Source organism: Bacillus rossius, chromosome 10 (assembly GCF_032445375.1).
Source record: "Bacillus rossius redtenbacheri isolate Brsri chromosome 10, Brsri_v3, whole genome shotgun sequence".
Taxonomy (NCBI): domain Eukaryota; kingdom Metazoa; phylum Arthropoda; class Insecta; order Phasmatodea; family Bacillidae; genus Bacillus; species Bacillus rossius.
Window position 1 is genome coordinate 40270437 of NC_086337.1, and position 26602 is coordinate 40297038.

General features: G+C 37.5%; 1 protein-coding gene across 1 annotated transcript in view; it reads right to left on the reverse strand.

Moving 5' to 3' along the window:
- Positions 1-3397: 3397 nt before the first annotated feature.
- The window catches only part of LOC134535647 (death domain-associated protein 6-like), a 158511-nt gene continuing 135306 nt past the window's right edge, over positions 3398-26602 (reverse strand). The window contains exons 6-8 of the mRNA XM_063374834.1: positions 8492-9093; positions 8016-8297; positions 3398-7578 (exon numbers count right to left, since the gene is read on the reverse strand). Of these exons, the coding sequence (XP_063230904.1) occupies positions 7429-7578; positions 8016-8297; positions 8492-9093 (1034 nt within the window). The 3' untranslated portion in view covers positions 3398-7428. The remainder of the gene's footprint in view (positions 7579-8015; positions 8298-8491; positions 9094-26602) is intronic.

The following is a 26602-nucleotide window of genomic DNA, read 5'->3' on the forward strand; positions in this document are numbered from 1 at the left end:
TTTCAACGATTTAGTGATTTGGTATAAACTCTTATGTGTTCTTGACATAATTGAGTTCCTTCCTTAGAATAGTGTTCAAGTATCTATTTACGTTATATATTAGTACACTATAACCCCCAATTTAACAAAGCAGCAATTCTCAGGAACCATTGAAAAAAGAGGGAATATTGACGCCAAAATATTAATAATCAGAAAACATTTGAAACATCGCAAAGCACATACAGTATTTTGTGTAGGTTTTAATACGCTCTGAAAATGCGGCAGCAGTAGCTTCTGTGACATAAGTGGGAGAGAGAGAGAAACTACCGTATTGGCCCGAATATAAGTCGACCTGCAGTTTCAGGAGGCCAAACAAGTGTAAAAATAATTTTGGTAGAAATTAATGTGAAAATTCTTCAGACATCATTTTGTGTTGATAAATCCTTTTTTAATTTATGTATAACAATTAATTTATATTTAAAACATTACTTATTTAAAAAAAAGTTTGAATGGCCTACCCTAAAAGTCAAAAGAAAACAATTAGAAAATATTTACATTTTTAAGTTTTACACCAGAAATTTTTTCGTATGTTTACTCTAATGAAGCTGCATAACTGTCATCTTCAGAGCTGTTTATTTGTCCAGAGCTCGTTCCCCGCCGTTCCACCGATGTGTGATTGTTCATTTTTCACAGTTTACTGTATCTACGAATTTAAAATTTTTACAATGGCTATTAATCACTCTTAAAATACAGCATTTAACTATCCGTTTCACTTAAGCTACGTATTACCACAGAACAAGACGTATTACTATTTAGTAGTGTGTTAAACGTAAGAAAGTAAACAAAGAATGCAGCTTGCCGGAACAAAACAAGTGGCTAGCTGCCATGATGAAGCATACGGCCATGAATAACTTCGGTTACGTGACTGCGAATATTTGTCCATATTACTCTCTGACAGAGAGTCTCTGTCCTATGAATTTTAAAGAATAATTTATGATAATTATGTTGTTTGAAAGGTTTTTACCTAAATAAAGAGTGGATTATTAAAATATCTTTTGAAGCAACCTACCAAATTCCTGTTAATATGGCGTCTTCGGCAATGTTCGTTTTACAACAAAGAAATATTGTGGAAAGACAGTTGGCAGCCGTGAATTTCCAAACATTACATCCGAAATGTTTGTAAACGTAAACAATCGTTCAGAAAATAGCTGTGATACTTTAGTACAAATATTTCCGTTAAAAATCTGAAGATAAATTACCGTAAATTTTAACACGCGATTGTACACAAAGCAGGTACAAATATGAATTGTGTAATAAAAGGTTGCCATTTTGAGATGCTTCAACATTCACATTTTTACTCAAGAACAAATATTATAATTTTCAACTTGAAACAATTGTGAATTACTGCAATATTGGATGGATTTATCGTTTTCCCCGTGTGAGGTAACAAAGTTTTAGTTAATATAAGAAATCGTGAACATTTTGTTTAACAATGTTTCTACTGTAGCTTTCAGCTTGGAAAATGTTTGCGGTTATGACGTCTTGGGTGCGAAAATAAGGCGACTTCCAATTTTTGTATCTCTCGTTTATGTAAAAATGGTCGCCTTATATTCGGACCAATACGGTAGTCAGGTTAGACTGGTGGCAGCAGCACCATCATGACATAATATTATGGTTTGCCCATCTCATTTAGAATTGCCGTTGTGATTATGTTGCAAGATGTGTGTCTTTTTGAGAAAACTGGAAAGGGGATGATGCACAGTGTTGGTGTCCGGGTCTGTTTTTCAGAATGTCCGTTATGAAGCTAAGAATTCTATTTAAGTTCTAGTATCCTTGTGCCGGGGAATTGAAATTTGTCCGTTATTGGAAGTTTGACTGTTCGTGTTCATATGTTTACTCACACACATAGGATTCAACCCATCACTAATTTACCCTCTTTTATCGCATAATCGTCGCACCTATTTTTTTGGCAGTCAATATTGGGATTTAAAAAAAACTTCTCGCGTAAACGTCAAATGATGTTTTTGGTCCCGCTATTAGATGCAGAGCGCTTTGTGTAGGTATCTTTTCCGTATAAAACGATGTATTTTAAAGTAGAGTTTAATATTTATTCGGAAATTACTACTTATTTAATTAACGGAAATACTAAGTTGTCTGACGTGTAAATTTTCTTGTAAAGGCATTTTTAAACGTTATTATCTTTATCTGATCGTCTGCGTCGCCGCGGTGCACCGCTTATAAACATGTAGCGCTAGTTGGCATCATTCATGTTTGGTTATGTTGCTTCCCGTATAGAGCGCTCACACGTAGTTGAATATCGATATCTCGCCGATTGCATGCAACGCACGCTATCTGTCGAGAGCCGAGTTAACTACATTTTATGGCAAGTGCTTACTACTGCAATAGTTATGCGTTGGTTCATGTCACAGATTGAAGTGGCTTGCGTTCGCGTTACAGTATGGTTTTTATATTTAAAGTTGAGGAAAGTTTTTGTTTAATAAATTATTAATATAAATTGTTTGGCGTGCTCTTGTATACTCCACCCTTTTTTTAAATAAACTTACTTTCCATGAACGGGTTTTGTTTATATGAATAACTTTACCTAACATTTTTTTTTCCGCATAATCGCCGCACCCCTACTTTTCAAACTTGATTTTAGAATAAAATGTGCGATGATTATGCGAGAAAACACGGGAAAATTTCAACAAGCCAGGTAGTATCAATTTGACCTCTACTACAGTCTAAGTGTGAGAAACTGTTGTCAGCTATAATGCCTATAAAGTAGACACAATACGGCATGCCTAATGTTAACAATTTTTATACAACAGTGAAAGATGGTCAGTAATTTTGATTTTACGTATTACAATCAAAGAAACAAACCTATGTTTATATACATTAATCTATGTTTATAAACTCATTGGGCGAGTCTAGTATGTAGAGTATATAAGGCACTTAATTTGTTTTTTTTCATCTTACAAAATTTCCAGTTTTGTGTACAATTTCATGAAACAAAAATAGTGTGGTTTTTTATTGTAAAATAAGTTTAGTTATGGTAATAAACATAAGTAAAATCAGGTTGGCCAACAAAACGATTGTAAAATAAACAGATTGAGCACAACTCATAATTTTTCCATGACTTTCTGATGGTGATTTACTGAAGTGAATATTTGACCACATCTTTACATGTAGCACAATTATATAAATTCATCAGTGTAAAGCTACATTTAGAATAAATTTAAAGTAGGTAACTAAAATAAAAAGCAGGCAATTGTTGTTCAAGTAATTTCTCGACACAGTTAAACAATTAAAAACAGGAATGTTAGGTAGGTACTATATGACCACAATTGATTTGTTCCACTGTGAGTTAGGTTTAAATTCAAAATAAATGCAATAGTTATTTATTGAAAGAAACAAATTGTTACTTTATGGCAATATGAATAGATACTTTATTTGCAATAGTGTTACAGTAAAAAAATACGTCTTCATCAAGTAATCTACATATTACTACAGATGTGTTGAATGAAAATTAAGTTCTATGAAATTTTAAGGATAATAGTATATAATTATAGATGTCATTATGCTTACCATGGCCAAGTACAATACACAGTTAATAATTAAAACATGTAACATTTTTTTTTACACAGCATACTGAATGTGCATTACAGTTTACAAGTTAATGATACAAACATTATGTAGTTACATTTTCTTATAAAACCGGTATAGTAGGTATATAAATTAAGTGAATCTTTAATTCGTGTACAGTTTATTTAGCATTAGGTTCTAGTTTAAGCACTCTATTCCCATGTGTTTGCTATAGGGATGCAAGGAAAATTATATGGATGATTGTGTGAATAATTGCTAACTAAGCAAAAGATTCAGGTAGTAAAATTTATGGAAGTAAGTCATGTTTGGTTAGAGCATTATAGGGTGTGAATAATGGTTTACTAAAATTCAAAAGCGTTCTTGTTTAGCTAGTGTTACAATTTTCAACTTGGAAGTCACACATTAAAATTAATTTTAAATATTTGTCCCCGATTGTTACAAGTTAGATACTATTACTATATAAATATTTTAACTGCTCAACAAAATTTTGGAAAGCTATAATTAAATGCCATTCCAAGTCTTGAAATCTGGTATCTACGGCTTTATTATTATTATTTTTAATTAATCAGGTTTCACAAGCTAAGCTGAGAACCTTCTAAAGCCTTGTGTAGGCAATTAAGTTTGGCGTAACAATGGCATATTTTGTGTATGGCCACACAAACTAAGCAAGGGCCTCCCTGATGAATTAGGGTGCGTTACGTTTCTCAGAGGAAAAACGAACATCCATACCCGCAATTTGTTACATAACTTTCATGAAGGCACGGATGTACATATTCACCATTTGTTGTTTCGTACTTTCAAGAATGTAATGGAGTAGCCACTGTTCACTGATTTGGCTTTTTTTTCTGTAATAAACGCTACACAAGATTTAAAATACTTCACTATATGGTTATATATATGAAATTCCCATTATGACAGGCTAGGGAAGTAACAAAAATATAACGAAAGGACAGGACACAAAAAAACAGTAAAGGTGCTGGAAGTTGCAACCTTTTGCTAACTCATATTTTGCCTTCTTAAGTTCTTAGTTATTAAATAACAAAAAGAAAAGGTTTTTAAATTTAAACAATGTAATTCTCTCAACACAAAAACTGACGTGTTCTTGCTAATGATAATATGAATTATATCTATGTTAATTTGTGGGTACTATATGACAACTGTAAAAAAAAAAATATTTATTGAAAGTTCCTTAAGATCTGAAATTGGTTGACTAGGTATTTGTAGCTTACCCTGAATTTTTATTTGTCATTTCAATAATCATCTTGGTACATGCTTACACTTGATAAGTATGCATTTGGCTGTTAACCAAATAAACATGTCAGGTCATGAATTGCTTGTGCTTCAGACCATGTGCAAATGAGGTTTGCCGAAAGTAGAATGACATAGCATTGAGCTTGATTTAATTTTGGTACTCGTACTTACATGCACATGGTGCATGAACCTACCAATAGAATGAGCCTTGTATCCATGTTTGTGTCATTTTAATATGGTCTAGAAATATTAACTTGTTACTGTTGCATCAATTATCTTTAAAGAAATGGGGGGGGGGGGGGGGGGGGAGGGAGGGTTGATAATTGATCACCTGCTAAAAACTGTAATTACAGTACACTTTTGTAAAGGTATTGAGACAATTTTTGTTAGACGTGTGGTACCTAACTCTTTTCACACAAATTTCACATTACAAAATACCTATATTGATAATTTACATGTATATGAATTCATTTGTGGTTCAGTTTTCATGTTCTCCCATAATGTTTTGCAATGTGGGGTTAAGTAGGGTAATGTTTCGTGTGTTTTGTTTTTAGATAATGCATGTGCGTCAAAGTTATAGGCCTGCCAGTCCTGACTTGAAAAGCAATGTAGTTCGGGAATTGGCCGTTGGGTGGTGTACTAAAACTTTATAATTATACTTGTCCATCTCCGCGGCTCAGTATATTTTCAGTTTGGGCTGAAGCATAAAATGGATTATTTTTATTTTTTGAATTAGTGTTAACTTTGCAATGATAAAATTTGTAAATAGTGTAATATTAAAAATGTGAGTTGATTGTTTCAAATTTTGGAAGTTCTGAGCCAAATTGACAGCTGCAGATTTTTAAATTATTTTGAATAGTTCCCCTTGAACATTTTAGAGGATTGCACAAGCATTCACAATGCAAGGATCAGTAGTCTGACGTTATGAAAAAATTTCAACATATGAGTTAATACAGTATGTTACTGCGAGAGAAACCACATCTACTGTAAGCCCATATGTCGGTGCGTTAGTGTTGATAGTCAAGTAAGTTTTTTTGCATACATGCGTTCAAATTTTAATTTTTTTTCTCGACCTAAAAAAAAAAATTCCTGTTTGTTCTACTGGCAAGGAGGAAAGGTATTCATTGAGGGCACCAATTATGTAGTTACAAAACATAATGATACTATTGTTATGTAGTCTCTGATAGCACACTGATGATTTGATAAGGTACCATGGGATATTCAAGATTATACTAGGTTTGAACCAACTGTACAGACATGTTGCTCATAGGTCAAAATTTTGTCGTATTCAAAAGAATACATGTTGAATATTTATTATATTAGGGGTGTTGCTGCAAGAAGCAGGTAGGCGCCCTAGAACTTGCCTACATGCTGGACTGCTTTCCAGCCTTTAAACACCAAGAAGGCATTATCACTCAAGAGTTTCTCCCTATGTTTTAAGGACCTAATCCAAAAAATCTTTTGTGCGTTTTGAGATGTAACTGAGCCAGCGGGGAATTTTTTGGTTTCCCACATGTACCCTGTCATTGGGCTGTGATGTGTACCATTTGTACTAATTTGGTGTCCAAAACATTCTATTGGTGAAGGGGAGGGAGTGATGGAAAAACTCTGCCAGCCAGTGCTGGGGGAATGAGACAGACAGTGTAAAGTATCGATCTTGTGGCCTTGGCTTTTAGAGGTGGGGCAAGTGGATAGAAGAATTTTTTTTTTAAGTGCTGAAAGACAACTTTAAAATGTCTTTTTACTTTTCTGATAAGTTTTAGAAGTATGTTGAGTCAATGTTATTTTTCTTTATGTCTATTTTTAGTTGAAATGGTCATCCCTGTCTGCTAATGAAAAGAGGGACCAAAAAAAAGAAAGGGGGGGGGGGGATCTGATAAATCGCAAAAACTTGTTTTTTTTTACGTTCGGACACTTCCTGCCGCGGTATCTTTTCATGTGGGCGGGCGAGCGAGTGCAAGTGAGTGAAGGTAGGGAGGGGGAGACTGCCCTTTTTCAAAGATTTATGAACCATTCACTTGTCACCTGGAGCTTGGAGTTAAGTGAAAAAGATGCGTGCGTGTTGGTCGCCGATAATGTACCACAGCGTTTTAACGGGGAAAGTACTAGCTGTGACGGTTAATTTGCTGAAAACCGGGACCTACCCATCCTTAGTACATACACATTTAGCTCACATCATCTGTGCAGGTATTCAAACCCCAAAATACTCTTTGTCGACAATATCAGCCCAAAAGAAATTGTAATTTAAACAAGATATTTTTTATGCGTTTCTTAGCAAACAAACACGCAGTTTTTATTTTTGTTAGCAAAATGCCTAGTATGCGAAGTGTGGACTTGGGAAGTAATTAAGTCTAGTTATTAGACTGTGCTGTAAATACAAGTGTTTTTTTTTTACCGATGAGTTTATTCCAACCCAGCTATTCAAGTGCTCAATGACATGTTGGACACCCACCTCAAAGACGACTGCTCCGGAAATGGTTAAATTTTGGAAACGGGACACAACCACTGCGGCACTTGGATCCCAGAGGACAGTGAAGTTCGTCTTAGCAGTAGACTTCCACGGGATGGGGGGAAAGGGGGGGGGGGGGAGACCATTTACTGCCGGCTGCCGGGTTGCGAGGTGGTGGGGGCGACGTCCCTGGAAGACCTTGGGAAACCAGGGCCGTTCTCCCTCAGGATCTTCTGCCTCTCCAGCCAGTGGCGCCACAGCTTCTCTTTCATCTTCGACATGGTCTTCATTTGCTCCTGTAAACAGTAATGTTCACGGTTGGCTGCAGGTGACCTGTACCATCCCAAAATCCCAAGAAAAATTACAATTTGTGGAAAATCTTTTAGGAGCAGTATTGAAACTAGATGAATATGGATTTTTGTAACAGTTTGGAATGTTTATATTGATATAAGTAATTATTTAAAGTCCACGGTAACCTGTTTATGATTTGTAATAAGTAAAAAACACAAGCCTGCTTACATTTGATTGTTGACAAAATCTTAGGCTTACATACGTGATGTACTTTGAGACAAGGAAATTTTTTTTTTTTGGGGTTTCCGGCCGGGGGGGGGGGGGGGGTTTAAGGTTTATCGCCTAGGGCGCCAAGTTACCTTGTACCGGCCCTGGTACTGAAAAGGTAGTTAAACTTGAAACTTGGATTCACAGTGAGGACAATGGTGTGGGGGACTAAGACCTTGATGCTGTCGAGGTGGCGCACGTGGCTCCAGGGCGCCGCGAGCCGCGCCGTCAGCTGCAGCAGCTGCTGCTCCAAGGGGTCGCTCGCCCGGGCCGCCTCGCCGGACCGGTTCCCGCCCGCCAGCGCCGGGCTCACCACCGACACCGCCACGAAGGCGCTCCGCTGCCTGGCCAGCTCGCGCGGGTCCGACGTCACCCGGTGGTAGCTGAACTGCGGCCACTGGCGCGCCGGCTTGGGCGCCGGCCACGCCGCCAGGTCCTCGCTTGGGAACGCGGGCCACTGCCGCGGAGAAAAAAGGGTTTGTTGTTTGAAACAAACAAATGTTTGTTTATATATGGCCAAACAAAATATTTTGTTGGTTTAACCAAACCCGGTAGGTAACAAAAAATAATTTGTTACACCTAACCAAATATACATTTGAGTTGACAAAATAATCTTTCCTTCTACAAAATATTTTGTTGAGGCAAACAAACCTTTCTCTCAGGGTGCTTCGTCGTTCCGGGGAGCCTGGCCTTGAGCCAGCCGTGCTGCCGCAGCATCTTCAGGCTGTGCTGCCGGCGGTCCGTCGTGCGGCCCATGTCCATGTTGCGGTTGACCATCTGTGACCAGTCGTCGCCGCCCGCCTGGTACACCACCCTCCCGTGACGGCCCTCGTCGTCGAAGTACCTCCTCAGCGGCTCCCGGGCACCGCCGCCGACCTCCGGCTTGGTCAGCACCACCCTCCCGTGCTGCCGGCTGTCCTCGGGCCTGCTCTTGCCGTGCTTCGCTCCGTCGGCGGTCTTGTGCTTGTCGGTCCTCAGGCCGGGCCAGGTCTTCCCCGGCCACCGGTTCCTGGGGGGATTCTCCCGCTGCTTCGCTCCCGGCTTGGCGGCGGGGGCCTGCTCCCGCGCCCTGCTGACCGGCAGTATCCCGGCCCGCTCCAGCTCAGCCCTCCGCCTGTCGCTGTCGCTGTCGCTGACCTGCCTCGCCTCGTCCGGCTTCTCCCCGCGGAGCATGGCGTAGGCGTCGAGGCCCCTCCTCTTCGTCACCTGCCCCACCACGCTCCGCGACGCGGCGAGGTCTCGGTCCAGAGCCTCTGCGAACAAACACACCACCACCACGATATCCACAGCACGATCTTTGAATATGTATACACTGTATAGAAGTCGCGAGCGGATAGGATTTACTCCACGTTTTTCCAGGAGCGTGTGACGAGCAGCTTGGGAACTTTCACCGCTGCAGTGCGCTGCCGTAACGCCCTGTATCGTCTTAGTTGTTATTTACACGTTAGAGCGCAGAACTGTCGCCCGCTGTCATTCTCCCGCACCCCCCCCCCCCCCCCCCCAAACCTATCACCGCACTGCAGCTCAAGGTTGTTCAACGGGAGGGGGAAGGGGTGTTTGAAGAGTTCGACACTTGTCCGCTAGGGATCACCACTAGTCAATGCCCTAGAGATAGTGGCGATTGCGGCGGTGAATTAACCAACTACCTCAAAACCGTATTAGAAATTTTAACTTGGGCTGGCGACTTCTATACAGTATATATATTCAAAGGTACGATGCACATCTCGGGATAGACAGTTAGAACAGGGGCGCAACAACGACGGGGGGAGGGGGGGGGCAAGGGTATTTTGCCCCCCCCCCCCCCCCTTTTCTGAAACCTTGAAGTGGGGGCAAACGGGGGCAAAGAAAGTGCTGTGTAATCAATTTTTAGATAAAAACAACTGCTTAAATATCAACATTTTCCACCTTGAAATACGAATTTTCCCGCTCCGCTTCAATAGGAGGGGGGGGGGGGGGGATCGATGATTCTTTATAAAAAGGTATATTGCCCCCCTTTGAAAATTTAGTTGTTGCGCCCCTGAGTTAGAAGCAACCATCCCAAAGCTTTGCCTCGAATGTTTTTTATCCACAGGGAATTGAAATCAAGATGGGTCCACAACTCTATTTTCAGCTATACCTAATTACAACTATGGACTATGTGCAAAAAAAATGCTATTCCGAGGAAATCTAGGAAAATTAGAAAACAAATTGATCCACTATTAGTTTAAAATCACGTAGTTTGATTGTAAGAACAGAGCGTGCATTTTTGGCAATGAAACACAGGATGTTTTGATGGAATAGTGTTCATCATTTAGGTTTTTGTCTCTTAGTTACTTTTGAATTTCAACTCTTCCAGCATGAATGGAATGTAATTAAGGGAATACTTAATTTATTTTATACACTTTACTACTTCAGGTACAACTTAGTTCGTATTTATGTTATTTCTGGCTACTATTATTGTACTTTTTAATTAGTTCTGCATGCATTAACTGGTTTATTTCCCATTATCTTTTCATAATTTAAAAAATGTAGCATTCAAATACTTCATGCTTGGCATTGAAAGCAGATTCCTGGTTCCCCCTTTAGTCTGGATTGTTATATAATATTTCGTAGTGTTTTAATTCATCACATTCTTACTTTATTTACCATGAAAGTTTGCTGCACATTTTAAATTTTACTCTAAATTGGTATTTATTGGATTGACTTACACTAAGCCTTCTGCTTGGCCCATCAACTATCTACCATAAAAGCTTTTGCACAAAAGCGTTATGTAGTGAAGTTGTATGGTAGTTAAACGCACAACTCTCCTTACTAAAGATCTGGGTACGACCACCGATCCTGCTATTCTTATTTGTCTTTACAGTTTCTTTTATAAGTACTTGATTTTACCTTGATAAGACGAAAATTACAAGTTATGCAATACGCTCTCAACATGTTTACTGGTAGGCCCGTTCTACAATCAAACGGAAGTGAGAACGAATCACCTACAGTGGAAAGCATGCGTATACAGATTAGCTCGGCAATTCCCAGCGACCAATTGAAGTGAAGGATTCGGCTGCGGTGGTAGCCAGAAATTGTTCCAAATACAAGAATATCTAGTGTTCTGTCATTACTTTATTGTGTATGTAAACCCTGACTGTGTTTTGTTCTCATTCCCCCATTTTTTCTCACAATTGAATTAATTTTTTTCTAACCGTAAAGTTAAATCTCATTTGTTACGTTCTGCGCATCATTGCGGAACGGACCTTATGACCACAATAACGTTTACAGTCTTAAGATTTTTTTTTTTAAACTGTGAGGAGGGGAAGGGGACTAACAAAATTATTTTTCGACGGCCCTGGTTGTGAATAACCGTTTCGCCAACGAATTGTTTAACCACGATACAAAAAAAAAATCAAAGACTCTAAAACAAACCAAATTCTTGACACACAGTACAAGCTAATTTCCGGTTGAACTGTTCTCGAACACTCCTATAACTAATCCATGTCGTGGCTAGATACCTTCGTCAGAACTAGAGACGACAAGGCGTAGCCTAGCAAAGGAGCTACACGCGCCGGTGGATTAGTGCGAGGTATTTCCGCCCAGATGGCGCCACGTGTCCCGCCGCCGTGGATCCGAAGGCGCGAAATCGCGCTCCGGCGGGTCGCGATTGGATGAAGCAGCGCCTCGGGGCGGAAGTCGGAAACATCTCTCTCTCTCTCTCTACCAACCCTCCTCCCCCTCCAGACACATGGCTGATGCCTCGTCGGCCTCAGGGGCTTATCCCCGGCCGAAACACTCGCTTCATTGCCCGACGCGCACCGCGTCCGGAAAGGCCGGGTTCATAAACTAACCAACAACGTAACCGCATATTAGAGTACCGGTTTATTAACTACGCAACGTAAGTGTTTTCCAAACTCCCAACTTTCTTGCGTTTTGGCTACATCAAAGATTTTAACAACACATCGGATCGGATAAGAATTAGCGTTAAATTTCGTTGTCATTCTGCTATCCAAATGAGGGAAGAAAAAATTGGTTGTCTGTAAAGTCAGTTTATGGACGACAGTTTAACGTGACAACGTCATAACAAAACATTGATGAAATGATTGCATACTTTATGAATAAAATTGAATAATTTTTATTTTAATAATAAAAGAATAAATACTTGAAATTATACATGTAATCCGATTTTTAAAACGCAAGAATCATTAAACTGTTGTTGTAATAAGCAATGAAAACCACATTAAATTTTCACTTCACTTTATAAACAGTCGAGTGGAAGAGAGATAGATGCGGCGCAAGCGTACAATGAGCGTAACGGGAAACTTTTTCGTGCGTGCAGCCGGCGTTCATCGATTTATTAGACGTCACGTCAAAAACAAACGGTGGTGGGACTAATCCTTATTATTGCTTTTCAATTATTAACATGGTAAGATTTCACACTCCCACTCCCTGGAATTATTGGCCGCAACCCGGAACACAAGGTCATGGATTCCAAGAACTGCACGTAAAACAATCACAGTGTGACATTAGCTATCTCCGAAGCCAACGCGATTAAGAGGAATCGTGGTATTCCTTAAATAATATGTAATGGATTACAAATACTTGTTTCGAAGGTGATTTTGTTTTTCTGGGACGAGTTATTGGTTTTTAAATATATCTAATTTTATCATGAAAATGATTTGAACCGGTAGAAACAACACAATTAACCTGATATGAGAATAGTCCATAATGTCTCTGACTGAATTTTAAGCGAGTAATAGTCAGCACTGCTCCAAAGTACAACGTCCCTTAGAAGATAAAAAGTTTTTACTGGATTAGTTTTTTTTTCCTCCATTAAAATGTAACACATGTTTTTATCTTCTTGTTCAAATTAAACTAACTGTGGAGAATAATATCCGGTTGGGAATAAATTTTAAGATACGTATACAGGTGGGCGTTTTAGATGTTTTTATGTCAACAGTAGTACATAAATAAAATGTATTATTTTACCATGAAAATAAAACAGAAACACGTTAATGTTAACTGCTATTATTGGGTGGATTAGTCGCCAAATGATGCAGGTCTGAAATGGCTTTCCTATATGAAGTGAATAGCTCTAAATAAGTTATACTCTAATTTGGGACTTGTCTTGATATTTTTCTGAGAAATAATATTTTAACGACTGTGAATTTTCTTCAGCAGCGATTATTGCAAACCATTCTCTCTCAATCTACAATTGGTATTGCTGGAAAGCACTAATCAATCAATTCTCTGTAAGAGTTAAAATTACTTTTTGACGTGACAACGTCTAACAAATCGATGAACGCCGGCTGCACACACGAAAAAGTGTCCCGTTGCGCTCATTGTACGTTTGCGCCGCATCTCTCTTCCACTCGATTGGCCTATGCGTCCGAGGAGAAGAAAGACAGCGGCAGCACACATCTTACATCTACACGTGAACTGTTTCGTCGACTGTTTATAAAGTGAAAAGTTAATGTGGTTTTCATTGCTTATTACAACAACAATTTTGGCAATAAAGGTTAATTATTCTTGCATTTTAAAAATCTGATTACTAGTATAATTTCAAGTACTTATTTATTATGTTATTATTAAAATAAAAATGATTCAATTTTATTCATAAAAGTATGCAATCATTCCATCAATGTTTTGTTATGACGCCACGTTAAACTATCGGCCGTAAACCGACTTTACAGACAACCAATTTTTTTTTTGTTAAATCATTATTTCTCAATCTTGAAATTAACTTTCATTGGTTGCCATTTGTTACGATTTGTTACGTTTGCGTGCATTGTAGAAGCAGCAGATGCGAAAGTGAAATGTCCCGAGAGATACGGCTCTGTTTACGTGCCATGGTATAACGGGCTTTAGGCAGAACCTAAAACAAAAGGTAACTATTTAGAATTCAACGAAAGAAAACAATCTTTAAATAACCGTTACATTTATACACAAAACAAAATTTATATATATATATATAAAGATTCAATACATTTTGAAACATTTGATATTCAGGGCTAAGGCACCAAAAAAAATTCGAAGTGAGTTTACATAATTTTCTAACGACTCAATAATCCACCTCAAATCACCTGTAAAAAGCGCAATATTGTTTCCGTTGAAAACTACAACATATGCCACAATTTTTTTCTAAGCAACGTATCATTACATTTATATTCATTAAGTAAAAAAAAATCAAGGCGTAACATATTTATTATTACTAAAACATCGTCCATGTGACACATAGCTTAGGTGGAGCAACGAATAAATACGCGACTGCAGAACACACACGATTTGGAAACTCGCGGTTCAAATCCCGAAATTAACATTTTTTTTCTTATACCCCTATTGTAAGTCCAAAACATCACAATTTTTATTAGCTTCCACCTTCAACGTATAATTTATTTATACGTAGCTGAAAAATGATCATCATCCTAATACTGATTTTCAATCACGTCATTAATACTGTTAAGGATTTGGATAAAATTTTTAATACAGTTAGTTACACATAATTATGAAATTCCACACCTAAGGAAGTGCTAAAGAGGTAAATTCGGTTTTATAATAGAAAATCATAGGCGGTACGTGAAAGACATACAAAAACCGCCAGACGGTGTCAAGCAATGACGAATAAAGTAGTGTATAAAATAAATAAACGTTTTTGGCGATTTTCGTCTTCATGTTTGTTACAATTATGAATTTTGTACTTTACTGTTTCCTTTTATCTTTAAAATAAATTAGAATAGAGCATTGGCACTCCAGCACATTAGTTCTACAGCAGTCTACAGTCTACCGGACACTTACTTTTATACACTAACTTTTTCACACACTTTCGGATAACTGTACACTTTTAAAAGTTTTTAAGCCTTTAAATTATCTAATACATTCCTATACCTACGTTTACGTACGTTCCCATTAGTTTTCATTATTATTTCATACATTATCATACTTTCCAATAATTTCCCATACACATTCATTCTTTTGCACACCATTGTGCAATTCCTCATACTTTTGCACACCATTGCACGCTTTTGTGCAATTCCACATATGCTCATACTTAAAACACATTTCGTATGCTTTAGTAAAACTTTGCACACATTTGCAATTTCTCACATTTTTATACTATTGCACGTTTTAAATTAACATATTTTTTCACATTTTAACATGTTATGCACAAATTAACCAACTTTTATTATTTTTCCCTTTCTTTTGCACGCTTTTCCAATCATACGCATACTTTTATATAGGTACTTTTCCATATTTTTTCAACTCTCAATTCAAAGCTTTTTAACTTACAACTCTCCTATCTGAAGTACGATTCTTTTTAGTTTTTAAAAAGATCAGTTGAATTGACACCATGAAGAAGTCTTAGTTTATTTCATGAGCATTCTTCGTAGTGAAGTCCGTAAATATGCTTTAATTTCTAACAGTGAAAGTAACAAACCGATTTGGGGGGGGGGGGGGGGGGGTTCAAGAATTTTAGTCGGGAGTCTATAAAATACAAAATATTTGATTTAAATATTGGACATTCTTTCGCATATTTCACACTTGTTTCCATGACCTCTATAATAACCAAATCTTAGAAGGAAATATATTTCAATGATGTTATTTTACCATTGAACTATATAAATTTGAAATAAGAAATTATCAGCTTAAAATTGAAATAGGCTATATTTCGTTACATAATTTTTTAAAGTTATTTTAATAAGTTTACAGCCATTTATTATATTTGTATAATTTTTTATTTCAAGGCCCTTTTTATGAAAATTGTTCTAAAATCATTTATGCACATACATGCCTCAGCAATTAAAATATCTAGCCGAAATTAACCAACCCCATCGAATTGTATCAAGTCGTTAAGATTTTATTTTCTCGACATTGATACACGATGCGACAATTCATATCCTCTTAACGTTGCTGCTTTATGCCGGAGGTCTTAGGTAAAGGGGGCTATGGTAGTTGGGTAATTAAATCGCTCGCTTTACTCCAAGCTGATCCAACTTCGATTCCCGGCGGGGGCCAAAACAGGATTTTATTTTCCAAGTGGAAAATGTGGCGGAAGTTGCTTGGAGCTGCAAGAGTTTACTCAACATTGTCTCAAAACACTGAATATCATTGAGATGTCATACCATAAAATTTACCTATCATGCAAGTACATTTTGGGATTATTCTTTAAAACCCTAATATACTAGGGATACCTACTCGTAAAATAACCCCAGTTTGGTCATTAAAAATAATTAACTCGTGAGAAAAAGGTTTTTAAAAGTGAAAATTCTTTACAGAGGAGCCTACAATTTCTAAGCCTTACGGAAATTCTGATCCCATGAGGGGGATAGTTAGGTGCGTGGTGGGGGAACCGGTAGAGGAGGAGAGTGCGTCAGTGGCGACGCCACTCCAACACATCCACGAGCGGTCGAATGGGAAGACATAGCATGCTGTATGCTAGTTGTAACGGCCGGAAGGAGATACAGCAGGGGAGAGGTGGAAATGACGCAGCAGTGATGCTACGTAATTCTCGCAATGCTGCTTGTGTTTGTCTACTCCTAAGTTTTCATAACGGCTGAAGATTGACGCTGCCATATTATTTCTTTAATATTTTTGTAATAATCAACAATCGCTAAAAAAATAACCAACATGAAACATTGCGGCCATGTTGGTGGACTGAAGGTTATGATGAGGATGTTTCCCACATTCCCCTCCCCCCTTTCCAAAAACCCATGAAATGTTTGCTTTCTACGCGTCTGTTAACGATATGGACTGAAATGAGGTTTGTCTGTTTAGTTTAGTTTTTTTTACCATTATGCGTAGCTGCGAGGTTTGTGGGTATGATTTTTGGCTTAATCCAGCAGATGATTATTCACTCACGAGGGATGTATATTAAAATACATGGCTGTTTCGCTAATTTATAATTACACGGTATTTTTTTTTTGTTATAAGCAAACATAAATTCGTTGCTGCACCAGTGAACACGTCAAAGTGATTATCAAAAGAGTAATAATGACCCTTCTCTATAGATAATTATCAATAATAGCGTTAGCAAAGCTTCGCTGAAGCACGGTTGGTTGATTGCGTCCAAACTACAGATAATTACATAATAGCATTCATAATATGCAACAAGGATTCCACAAATTCTGCTGCGATACGTCTGGTCATTGAAACTAGCTTCGTCGACCGTGTTCAAATACTGCGAAATCATAATGACGTTGCTATTTCGTTTATCTTCTCCGCATATGCTAATGGCTTTTCTGTGTTGATGTTATATTGCGTAATTTTACGTTCAGACTTGGAATATCCTATAATTATCTTCCGAGGATAATTAGAGTGAAAATGAGATCATTTAACTAAACAGAACGTGCAGCCAGACGATACCTGTTGTGTAACCATTCAGAGGGTTCATTGTAATAGTAGTTTTTTTAATTCCCAGGCAGTGCAAATGATTAAAATTCAACATCTGGTAACGTGCTTCATTACGCATAGACTCTTAAAAAATTTCTTATTTACATATTTTAAATATTTTTGTTTCTGACAGCGATTATTTTTAAAAGAAAACTCCTGAAATAATAAACAAAAATCTGTCGTTTTCAGAGAAGATTACTTATGCGTATGTAAATATATTTAACACAGCAACACATCTACATTAATGCGAGTTTACAAGTTCCAGCTAACTACCTTTTTTTCGTATCTTACTGTCAAATTTCATATTTATATAATTAGTACTGTTTGGATATGATGACAAAGATAATTACAGAAAGACTGGATGAATATCCTAAAATTACATTCACTAGCCATATATTGAAGATGTATAAGGTATATAAGATAGTATTTTTCAAAAGGACGTGCTGACGTGACGTGGTTATTTGGTTATATCTACACAGTTGTAGTCTCAATGCCACGACAGACACGACATACTCTGGAGCCAATGACATACAAGGTCGCCGTGACGTCTACACGACGAAATACGCGTCCCGGCAGTCCGCAAGAAATAGACCTTATATCTGATTTCGTCGTGTAGTGCCGCGCGACGGAAAGCAAAACGGAAACATTACAAAAACTTAACTTAAAAAATAGTCACCTACTTGGTAAACCTTTTATGTTGAAAAAAAAGAAATTTAGTTTTACGTTTGGACACAGTTTCACATTTACGTTTATTTTTAGTTTTTAGCGTAGCTAACAGCAGAATTATCTTCTGTCCCTTATCTACAAATCTGTAGCTTGCTTCCTCGTATCTAAAATGAACTTAATCTCACTGTTATATTGTTGTGCACTTCAGCTATCAACAATGAAATGTAACATCCCTACAGGGCCTACGCTGCTTTATTTTTTGCGCATTATATACTGCATTTTATGGACGCGTTTGGCTTCGAACGATTTGCCGACAGCCATATTAGATTTCGTCGTGTTAATGTTATCGTGGTATTGTGAACCTACCTTATTAACTCTGTCGTGATGGAACGATGTACGACGCCTAATCGGATCTGTCGTGGAATTGTCAATTATCAATATTATTATGGAACCATATATTAAAAATAAATTAGCCCCCTGTTATAATGAATACCGTGGTTTAAACAAAAGTGAAATAATTTTTGAAAGTTTACATCTTACAAACAAACAATTCTCTCTTTTTATAATATTGGTATGGACGAGCCCTCCTTTTTTTAGTTTTCTGATACCAAACAATAAATTAAAAAATTAAAGTTAATTAATTTGATACCATACCCATCCTGTCCTCAGCTATCAAGAGCAAACATTCAGGGACCATTAGCAACGAGTTAAATAAAACAATTATCAGAAGTTTTTAAAAAATTAAATTTGCACCGAAAAAGTGGCGCAGTAATACAGCTATGAGACTGGAGAATAATTATATTTGAATGTAATAATTCACGCGTGATACACATATGCAAAATGGGCGAATGTTTGCAGTGGGAAATGGAAAATTGAGTCTCATTCGGGAAATTGTACGTGACGTTGCGTATAGCCACGTCACAGTGCCCCGCCTGAAAGTTTGCACAAAGGAATGTTTATTTTAGCCAATCGCTGCGAGGCAAACAATACGCGCAACTGTGTGTGAGGGGGAGGGGAAAGGGCAAATAAAAGGAAAGTTCAAATAAAGTTTAATCTGGGTGAATTGGGGGGAGGGGGTGATTTGTGTACTTGTGGGAATTGCCTTCCCCACGTGGCCGCAGGTAAGCACGAAACACGTGACTGCCAGTTCTCGATTGAAATTAAATATTTCATCACTGGATATTAGGATCCGCGGCCAGACAAGAAATAGGTCAAAAGGGGCGGGGGGTTATTCGTTAACTTGCAATAAGGACCGTGCCTACCCGCTCACACGGTGGGTGTGCAGAGCCTAAAGGCGCGTTTTCCTAGCTGCGGGGTATATCCCGCAGCGGAGAACGGAATCCGCAGTTAAGAAACCGCACCGCACAGCCGTTGCGGAGAGTGTTTTCCTAGACACTGCGGAAAGCACAGGTTGAGCGAAGTTTGTGACGTGGTTGATCGCTTTGCTATGGGTTTGTCGAAAATTAAAAGGGTGTGTGTTGCATTAATGATTGCGGATTTAAATGAAATAGAAGAAGAAACGGATATTGTTTTTGAAAGGTTATCGAAAGTAAGGAGGTCAGCCAGGGAAATGTACTGCAATAGAATAAACGAAGGAGTCTACACAATCCTCATTCAAAAACATCTCTTGGATGACGAAGTAAAATTTAAAGCATATTTCAGGTTCAATCGTGAGCAGTTTTACGACTTGTTGAATAAAATTGAAGATGACATAAAAGTTGAGTCGTGCAACAGAGTCACAAAACCAATTACTCCTGCTGAAAAACTTGCTCTTACTTTGAGGTAAGCATATGTGCACTTATAGTTTCATTTGTAAACAAGGGATGTGTATTTAGTAGTCCATAGCGAAACAGATTGTGAAGTAAAACCATAATAACAAAAAACAAATATGTACTCTGCAAAAAACGTATATTTTTAGGGTATAATAATATAAAGAAGTGGACTGTAACTATGCAAATTGTAGAAACTTTGATAAACAATTCATTGTAAATATTCTCATTGATATGTACAAATTGAGGATACATATAGCAAAATGTGCTATCTAACGATATGACCCATTTATAACATATGTAGTAATTAGGAACATGCATAGGGAGTATACCTAATTGTAATAATGAAGGTCCGTGTTGCAGGTACTGCCTATAAGTTGAAAGTAATTTCCCCATACTTGATCGTTGGTAGTATTGGAGTCTTGAATATGTCCTGCATCATTGTTAGAACCACTGTCATATGATGGTACAGGACTAAACGATGGCGGAGTGCTTCGTGTCAACGTGTCGTTACTGACACTTGTTGAAGAAATTCCCGTGGCATGTTGAAGAAATTCCCGTGGCATGGCTACGTCTAATGTGTTGCAATTCATATTTTGTAACAAGACTGAAAATGTGGCTTTTGATTTCATTTTTCGCCTCCGGATCAAACTTCTTTACTGTAGCTGCAATTTATCTAAAGAATAGGTCGATTTCATCTTCTGTGTCATGTTGTAAAGCCTTTTCCACGGACCTATGAAAACTTGCCCCCTCTTCGGATCTTTTCTGCAGTATTCCCACCAATTCTGTATGTTGCCTACCCCCTTTATTTATGCTGTAATTTGAATATTTATATGAAGACCTGTCATCACTTTCAAAATCAGGGTTTTTTTTGTTGCTGATATTGTCACTAGTACTTTCAGCGCATGGGCTGCTTTCGAGGGGAGTGTCTCCGTTTTCACTGAATGTCTCTTCGTGCACACCTTCTTGTGTTTCTTCGGCATTAGATATACTTTGCCTCTCATCTTCAACTTTTTCGAGGAACTTTGGTCGGTCCCAGTAGGCTGCCTTTTCTTCGTAGTGGCAGAACCTGTTGTTTTCATGCCTTGCTTTTTCACTTTTAGATAGTGGTCTCTAATATTTCTCCACCTTGTTTTACACTGTTGTTCTGAAAAAAAAAAAAAAACACCAAAGTTTAATGTTAAGGTAGTCTGTTTGTTGATTGTTTATGTTAGTGTTCTGGGCAAATTGACTGTACTGCCTTTGTTATTGACAAAAAATATGGTAAAGAAAAAGGTCACAGATGAGACGTGTGCCAGGTGCCAGGTGGTGGATCAAACCATGTAAATGAGTGTGTTGTGGGTGAATCTGCGTTATAAATGTTGGTGTTTACCATTTATTTATTATTATGTATTTACAGGTTCCTGGAAACTGGAGAGAGTTTTCGATCGTTGGCATTTTCATACCGCATATCAGCTCCTTACATTACTACATTCATCCCAATTGTTTTGAAATCTCTGAAAGAAAAACTGCATCCATTATATTTGAAACACCCAGAAGAAATTGACCTGCAGCAGAAGGCGGAGGAATTTTGGAAGATGTGGGATTTTCCTAATGTTGTCGCCGCATTAGATAGTAAACATGTGCGTATTGTTGCTCCAATCAACAGCGGTAGTTTATATCATAACTACAAGAAGTACTTCTCTATTGTTCTGCTTGCCTTGGTTGATGCGAACTGAAAATTTCTTATTGTTGATGTAGGTTCATTTGGAAAGGAAGGAGTCGCAGGTATTTTCAAAAAAAGTGTACTGGGACACATGATCAACAATGGGACAGTACTTTTTCCTCCACCTCAATATTTACCGAACTCAAATATTCTGTTGCCCTATGTAGTCCTAGGGGATGAGGCCTTCCGCCTTGATAAACACATGATGAAAGCATATTGTAAACAACAAGCATTGGAAGACGACGAAAAAAGGAACTTTAATTATCACTTGTCGAAATTTAGGAGGGTCTCTGAGAATGCATTTGGTATCATGTGTTCACGGTTCAGAATTTTCTTTACGCCGATTTTTGTGAAGCCAGATACTGTAGATCTGATTGTGATGGTATGTTGCTGCTTGCACAATTTACTCCGAGATGAATACCTCAGTAGAAATCCAAGCCGTGGCGAAATACAAGAATCTGTACACGAACTGCCAACTGAAAATATGATCCCTCTACCTGGAACAGGTGGCTTTGCTAAAGCTGAAGGATTTAAAGTAAGGAGTCAGTTTACTGATTACTTTAAAGGTAAATCTGCCAATAAGACATAAGTATTCACCAGTGTACCAGGAACTACAATTAAATAAATGGCCTGGCCATTTTTCGTAATATGAAGTAGGCAATATAAGTAAATAAAACATACCGGAAACAAGTGTGTGTATGTATACGTGTATATATATATGTTTGGGTTGTATTTGTAATGATAGAACAGTATTCTTGTGTTGAATGAAATACATTCTTGTGGTACAGGCTTATGTTTTCATAAATAAATCTCTTTACCTATATTATGTATGCGTTCTGTACATCCATAAAATCGTAATTTAACAAAGTAAACAGGATTCTTGGTGTTATATCATGTGAGTATGAAAGTCTACTAAATGGACAAAAACACACAGTACTAATTTAATTTCTTATATAAATTCGGTTATGTTACTTTATAATTATATCGTATGTAATTTGTATGTACTGATGTTGCTATGGCTTCGATGCACGTAATGTTTAAGTATATTACATCTCTGGTGCTATTTTTAAACAATTATACAATATCTTTATAGATTTACCATTACAGTTCTTACATAAATACATTTAAACATATATCTTTACCTGTTTTATTCAACATGGCGCAAATTTCTTTCCAGATTAGTTCTTTTTTCATCGTGTTTTTAAATTCTTCAGAAGACATATCCCACAACATCGCGTGTCCAGCTGCCAACTCTATGAGCTGCTCATCGTCAGCACCAGTAAAACGCACCGCCATTATTAAAACTGAAAACAAAGTCACAACGACACAACTTTAACAGGATGCTGTCGAAACGTATTCACTATATCGCAGCGGACGACGGACTAGACTGCTCCAGAAGGAGTCGGTGCGTTCCGCTGCAGGTACTCCGTCGGCGGAATGCGTGATGCGATCTGTTGGAAAACGCGTCAATGTCGTACTGTACATTGGGTGCTCAGCGGACTCCGCACAGCGGATTCCGTTCTCCGCTGCGGGATATACCCCGCAGCTAGGAAAACGTGCCTTTAGGAGAAACTACGCAATTTAAAAACGAAAAAAAAAAAAAAAAATATATCCGAGCGGCGTCTGTTTAAAAAAAAACATATTTAAGAATACGCCGAGGGTGGGGGAATAGTTTTGTTTCTAAATTTATATTTTTAATGGTGTTTTCATCAAAGTGAAAATAGCTAAAACGCGTGTTTTGTTATTGTAATTTTTAGGCAAGAAACATCCTGTAGGCCTACAGATTCTTGAAAACCCAAAGGACTTTCATAACATCTTTGTTTTTATTTCTCCGCAAGATAATGCTATAGTTACAACTCAAATATCATAGTTTTCTTATGCAAGACGAGACGGCTGCGTGACAGTTCAGAGCCGGGGGCTTAGAGGCGATACCACGCTATAAATACCAGCGAGCGTCGCACTTATCTAGCCCCTCTCTTAACACCCTACAGTGCTGTGTTCGTTCGCGTTTGGCTTCTTGATAACGCCTGCGAATTCGCTGGCGAAAATGCAATAGACGCGGCATCTTTTATTCGCTGGCGTCCAAAAGAATATTAGTCAACTACTGTTTAACAACATACGTACCTGTCACATTTTTGAACAAAAAAAATAACGATTTGTTTATAACTGCACTCGTTTGGCTCTGTACCTATTCACGATGTTTATGTAAACATCTAGGGAAACTAATTTGACCGCAAAACGGTCTCATTAAATTTGCAATAGATCGTGGAGGTGATGGAGAGGGATATATGTTATTTTGAAAAAAGAAAAAAAAATGTACGGGAATTTATATTACCAATGCAAAAATAAATATATATTTAAGCGTACTTTAGAAGATATTACATACAGTATAGGATGGCTTATACAAATATCCCAGAAGAATAATGTAAAGAAACAATGAAAATGTAAATTAAAATAATACTGTTGCCATTGCTTTGGTTTAGTGTATGTTGGGGGGGGGGGGGGGGGGGGGGGGGAAACTAGAAATTGAATTTTTTTTTTTCAAATGATGGAATGTATTTTTGTCTGTATCTTCTAAACCTTTGATTTAACGTATTAGCATGTCTCGAATTCTTTTGAAAATAGTACAGTGCAAAATATTTGTCGAGCCAATGGTGTAGAAATCCTAAAATCCCTAAATAAAATGCATTTTGTTCTATATAAAACCGTGTGCAAGTTTATTGGAGTATATTCTATTTGTTAGTGATTTATGGATGTTGAAATTAAACCAGCTGACAATCGTAATTTTGCTATAATTGTTGAACCACGTCTCATTGAGTCATCCAAAACAACAAAAAAAGGTATCAATCATTTTGAAACTCGAGTACGGATGTTGCTTAAAAGATTTGGGGAGATGTTTACTAAGCGCCTTGCATTGAGTATTCGAAGTTCATGATGCCTACTATGGCCAAGGCATACGTTCTATTCCCAGGCGGCGAACTTCTATGCAGAGGGATTGAAGAAACTGGCGCAGCGTTACTTTAAGTGCTTGGAATTGAATGGCGATTATGTGGAAATGTGAAGTAGATATATGTAGTACACTAAATCCGTCAATAAAAACGTTTCTTGTGCGTTTTTTTTTGAAATAACCGATAGAGCTTACATTACGAATAGCCCTCGTAGTTTGTTTAATACAAACCTCGTTATTGCAAAATGACAAAATTATGGCCCCTTCAGGTTTGTATTATTGAGGTTTGACTGTATTTATCTCCTGCGCACGTCCAGATCAGTCAACGTAAACTGTAGCACACACGTCTGTCTGCAAACGCACTCACAAAGAGACATACTTGAATTGAAATCTATTAAAATATAAGTTATGATTTGACGATATTCTTATTTTAACTTACTAGTCACGAATTATCAGAAGGTTTTAAGTTATTGAAAATTCTAATGACGATTAAACAAAAACAAAAAAGTATATCGAAACGCTGTTGTATGGATATTCGCCCACACAAATAACAAATAATAAAAATTCGAAACTGCTTCAAAATAACAAGATACTTTTGTCAATACAAACTTAACATTTATGGCGATGAGAAAAAAATGTAGCCCCAATGAACAAATTTATTTTACAACACAAATGTTTATTCAATGTAAAGAGATAAAAAAGGTAAATAACTAAGTTTACCTGAATAACAATAACCAAGAAGATAAAAAACAACCTAAAAATACTTTGCAATAAAAACCAAATAAAAATGATTAATTATTATAAAATAAAAAAATTAAAAACATGATTTGATGTAGGTATAAGAAATAAAAATCAGTATTAAAAAAATCTTTATTACAGAACAGATTCATAAACGGGAAAAAAGTTCAAAATCTAGTTAAAACTACGATGATAAATATAGTAAAACGTATTAAGTCGAGAAAAAAAAAACTGAACAGTATAAACAAAAATGTTGCTGTCGCTAATTGGCTAGTTAGTGAAATTTATGAAAATATTTTTGGTGTCATCTCAAACACATTTTAAGGGGGTAGATGGTAAAAGAGGAGAAGGGGGGGGGGGGGTGGTTGTCTATATCGACACGAGTGTGTTCTTTGCCACCCACAACATCCGTGTTTTTTTTTTTCTTCCATTGTTTACGGCGCGAAGCGACGGAACCTTTTAAAACGGCGCAGCGACGCGTCAGGATGACGGGAAACGTTTCTATCCCCCCCCCCCCCTCCCCACCCACTTTCATCAACCATCCCTTTATCAACGAGAACATTCGCGCTTATGGTTGGTACCGGTGGTGTCTACCCCCCCCCCCCCCCTCACCCTTGTTTCATCAAACAGAACATCGTTGGCGTGGGAGATTACTATCGTCATTTCTTTCCTACCTTCTTTTAACTTTTTATGATGGCCTAAAAATAAAAGCTCTTTTCTTGCTTTCGAAAAGGCGAGGTGGTTGACAAGAACAGCTGTAGTATTATTATTTTTTTTTTATCGCAGGAGTCTTCATATCCATTACTTTTTTTAATTTTTAATTGTCACGTCCACGAATTTTTAGCTTTCAGGGAAAAAAAATTGAATTTCTTTCAGATGCATTTAAAAAAAGATATATTTATAATAATGACACGCCAAGGAACTTTAAGGTGAGGGAGGAAGTATGGTCTTACGCCTCATGATAATGCGTTGAATCGTTCACGACAAACGTTAATCGGCCACCCTTTTGGTAGCTCGTAATAATAATATGTATATCCTTGGAAATGGAGCTCATACCAGTTATGTTTTTGCTCTGCTATGAGAATCTAGATAATCATTTTCAAAATTACAATGATAACGTACGCCAGGAAGAAGGCCCAGTAACGTAGTTAGGTCTCGTGCAGTCTTTTTTGTGGTTTCACTTCGTTGTTTCCTCTTATTGGTTTTTATTCCCGTTATTTCCTGTATTTTTTTGCTTATGCAAGTGTTTTTTTCGACCACGATTTCACTTGGCCTGTTCGTTAACAGTATTTGTCTGCTTTGTTGTTGTTTCATCGTCAAAGATTTGTCATCTTTATATTGTTCCAGGTTAGAAATCTAGTATTAATTCACGTGGAACCGTTATATATATACAAATATTTTTGACGTGACAACGTCTAATAAATCGATGAACGCCGGCTGCACGGACGAAAAGTGTCCCTATACGCACATTGTCCCGTTACGCTCATTTTATGCTAACCTTAACCTCCTAGCATTGCGACCGAGTCCGTGGCGTAATTCTGTTTTCATGCATTTCAATGTAACATTTTCATTGCTCTTTGCTAACCTGT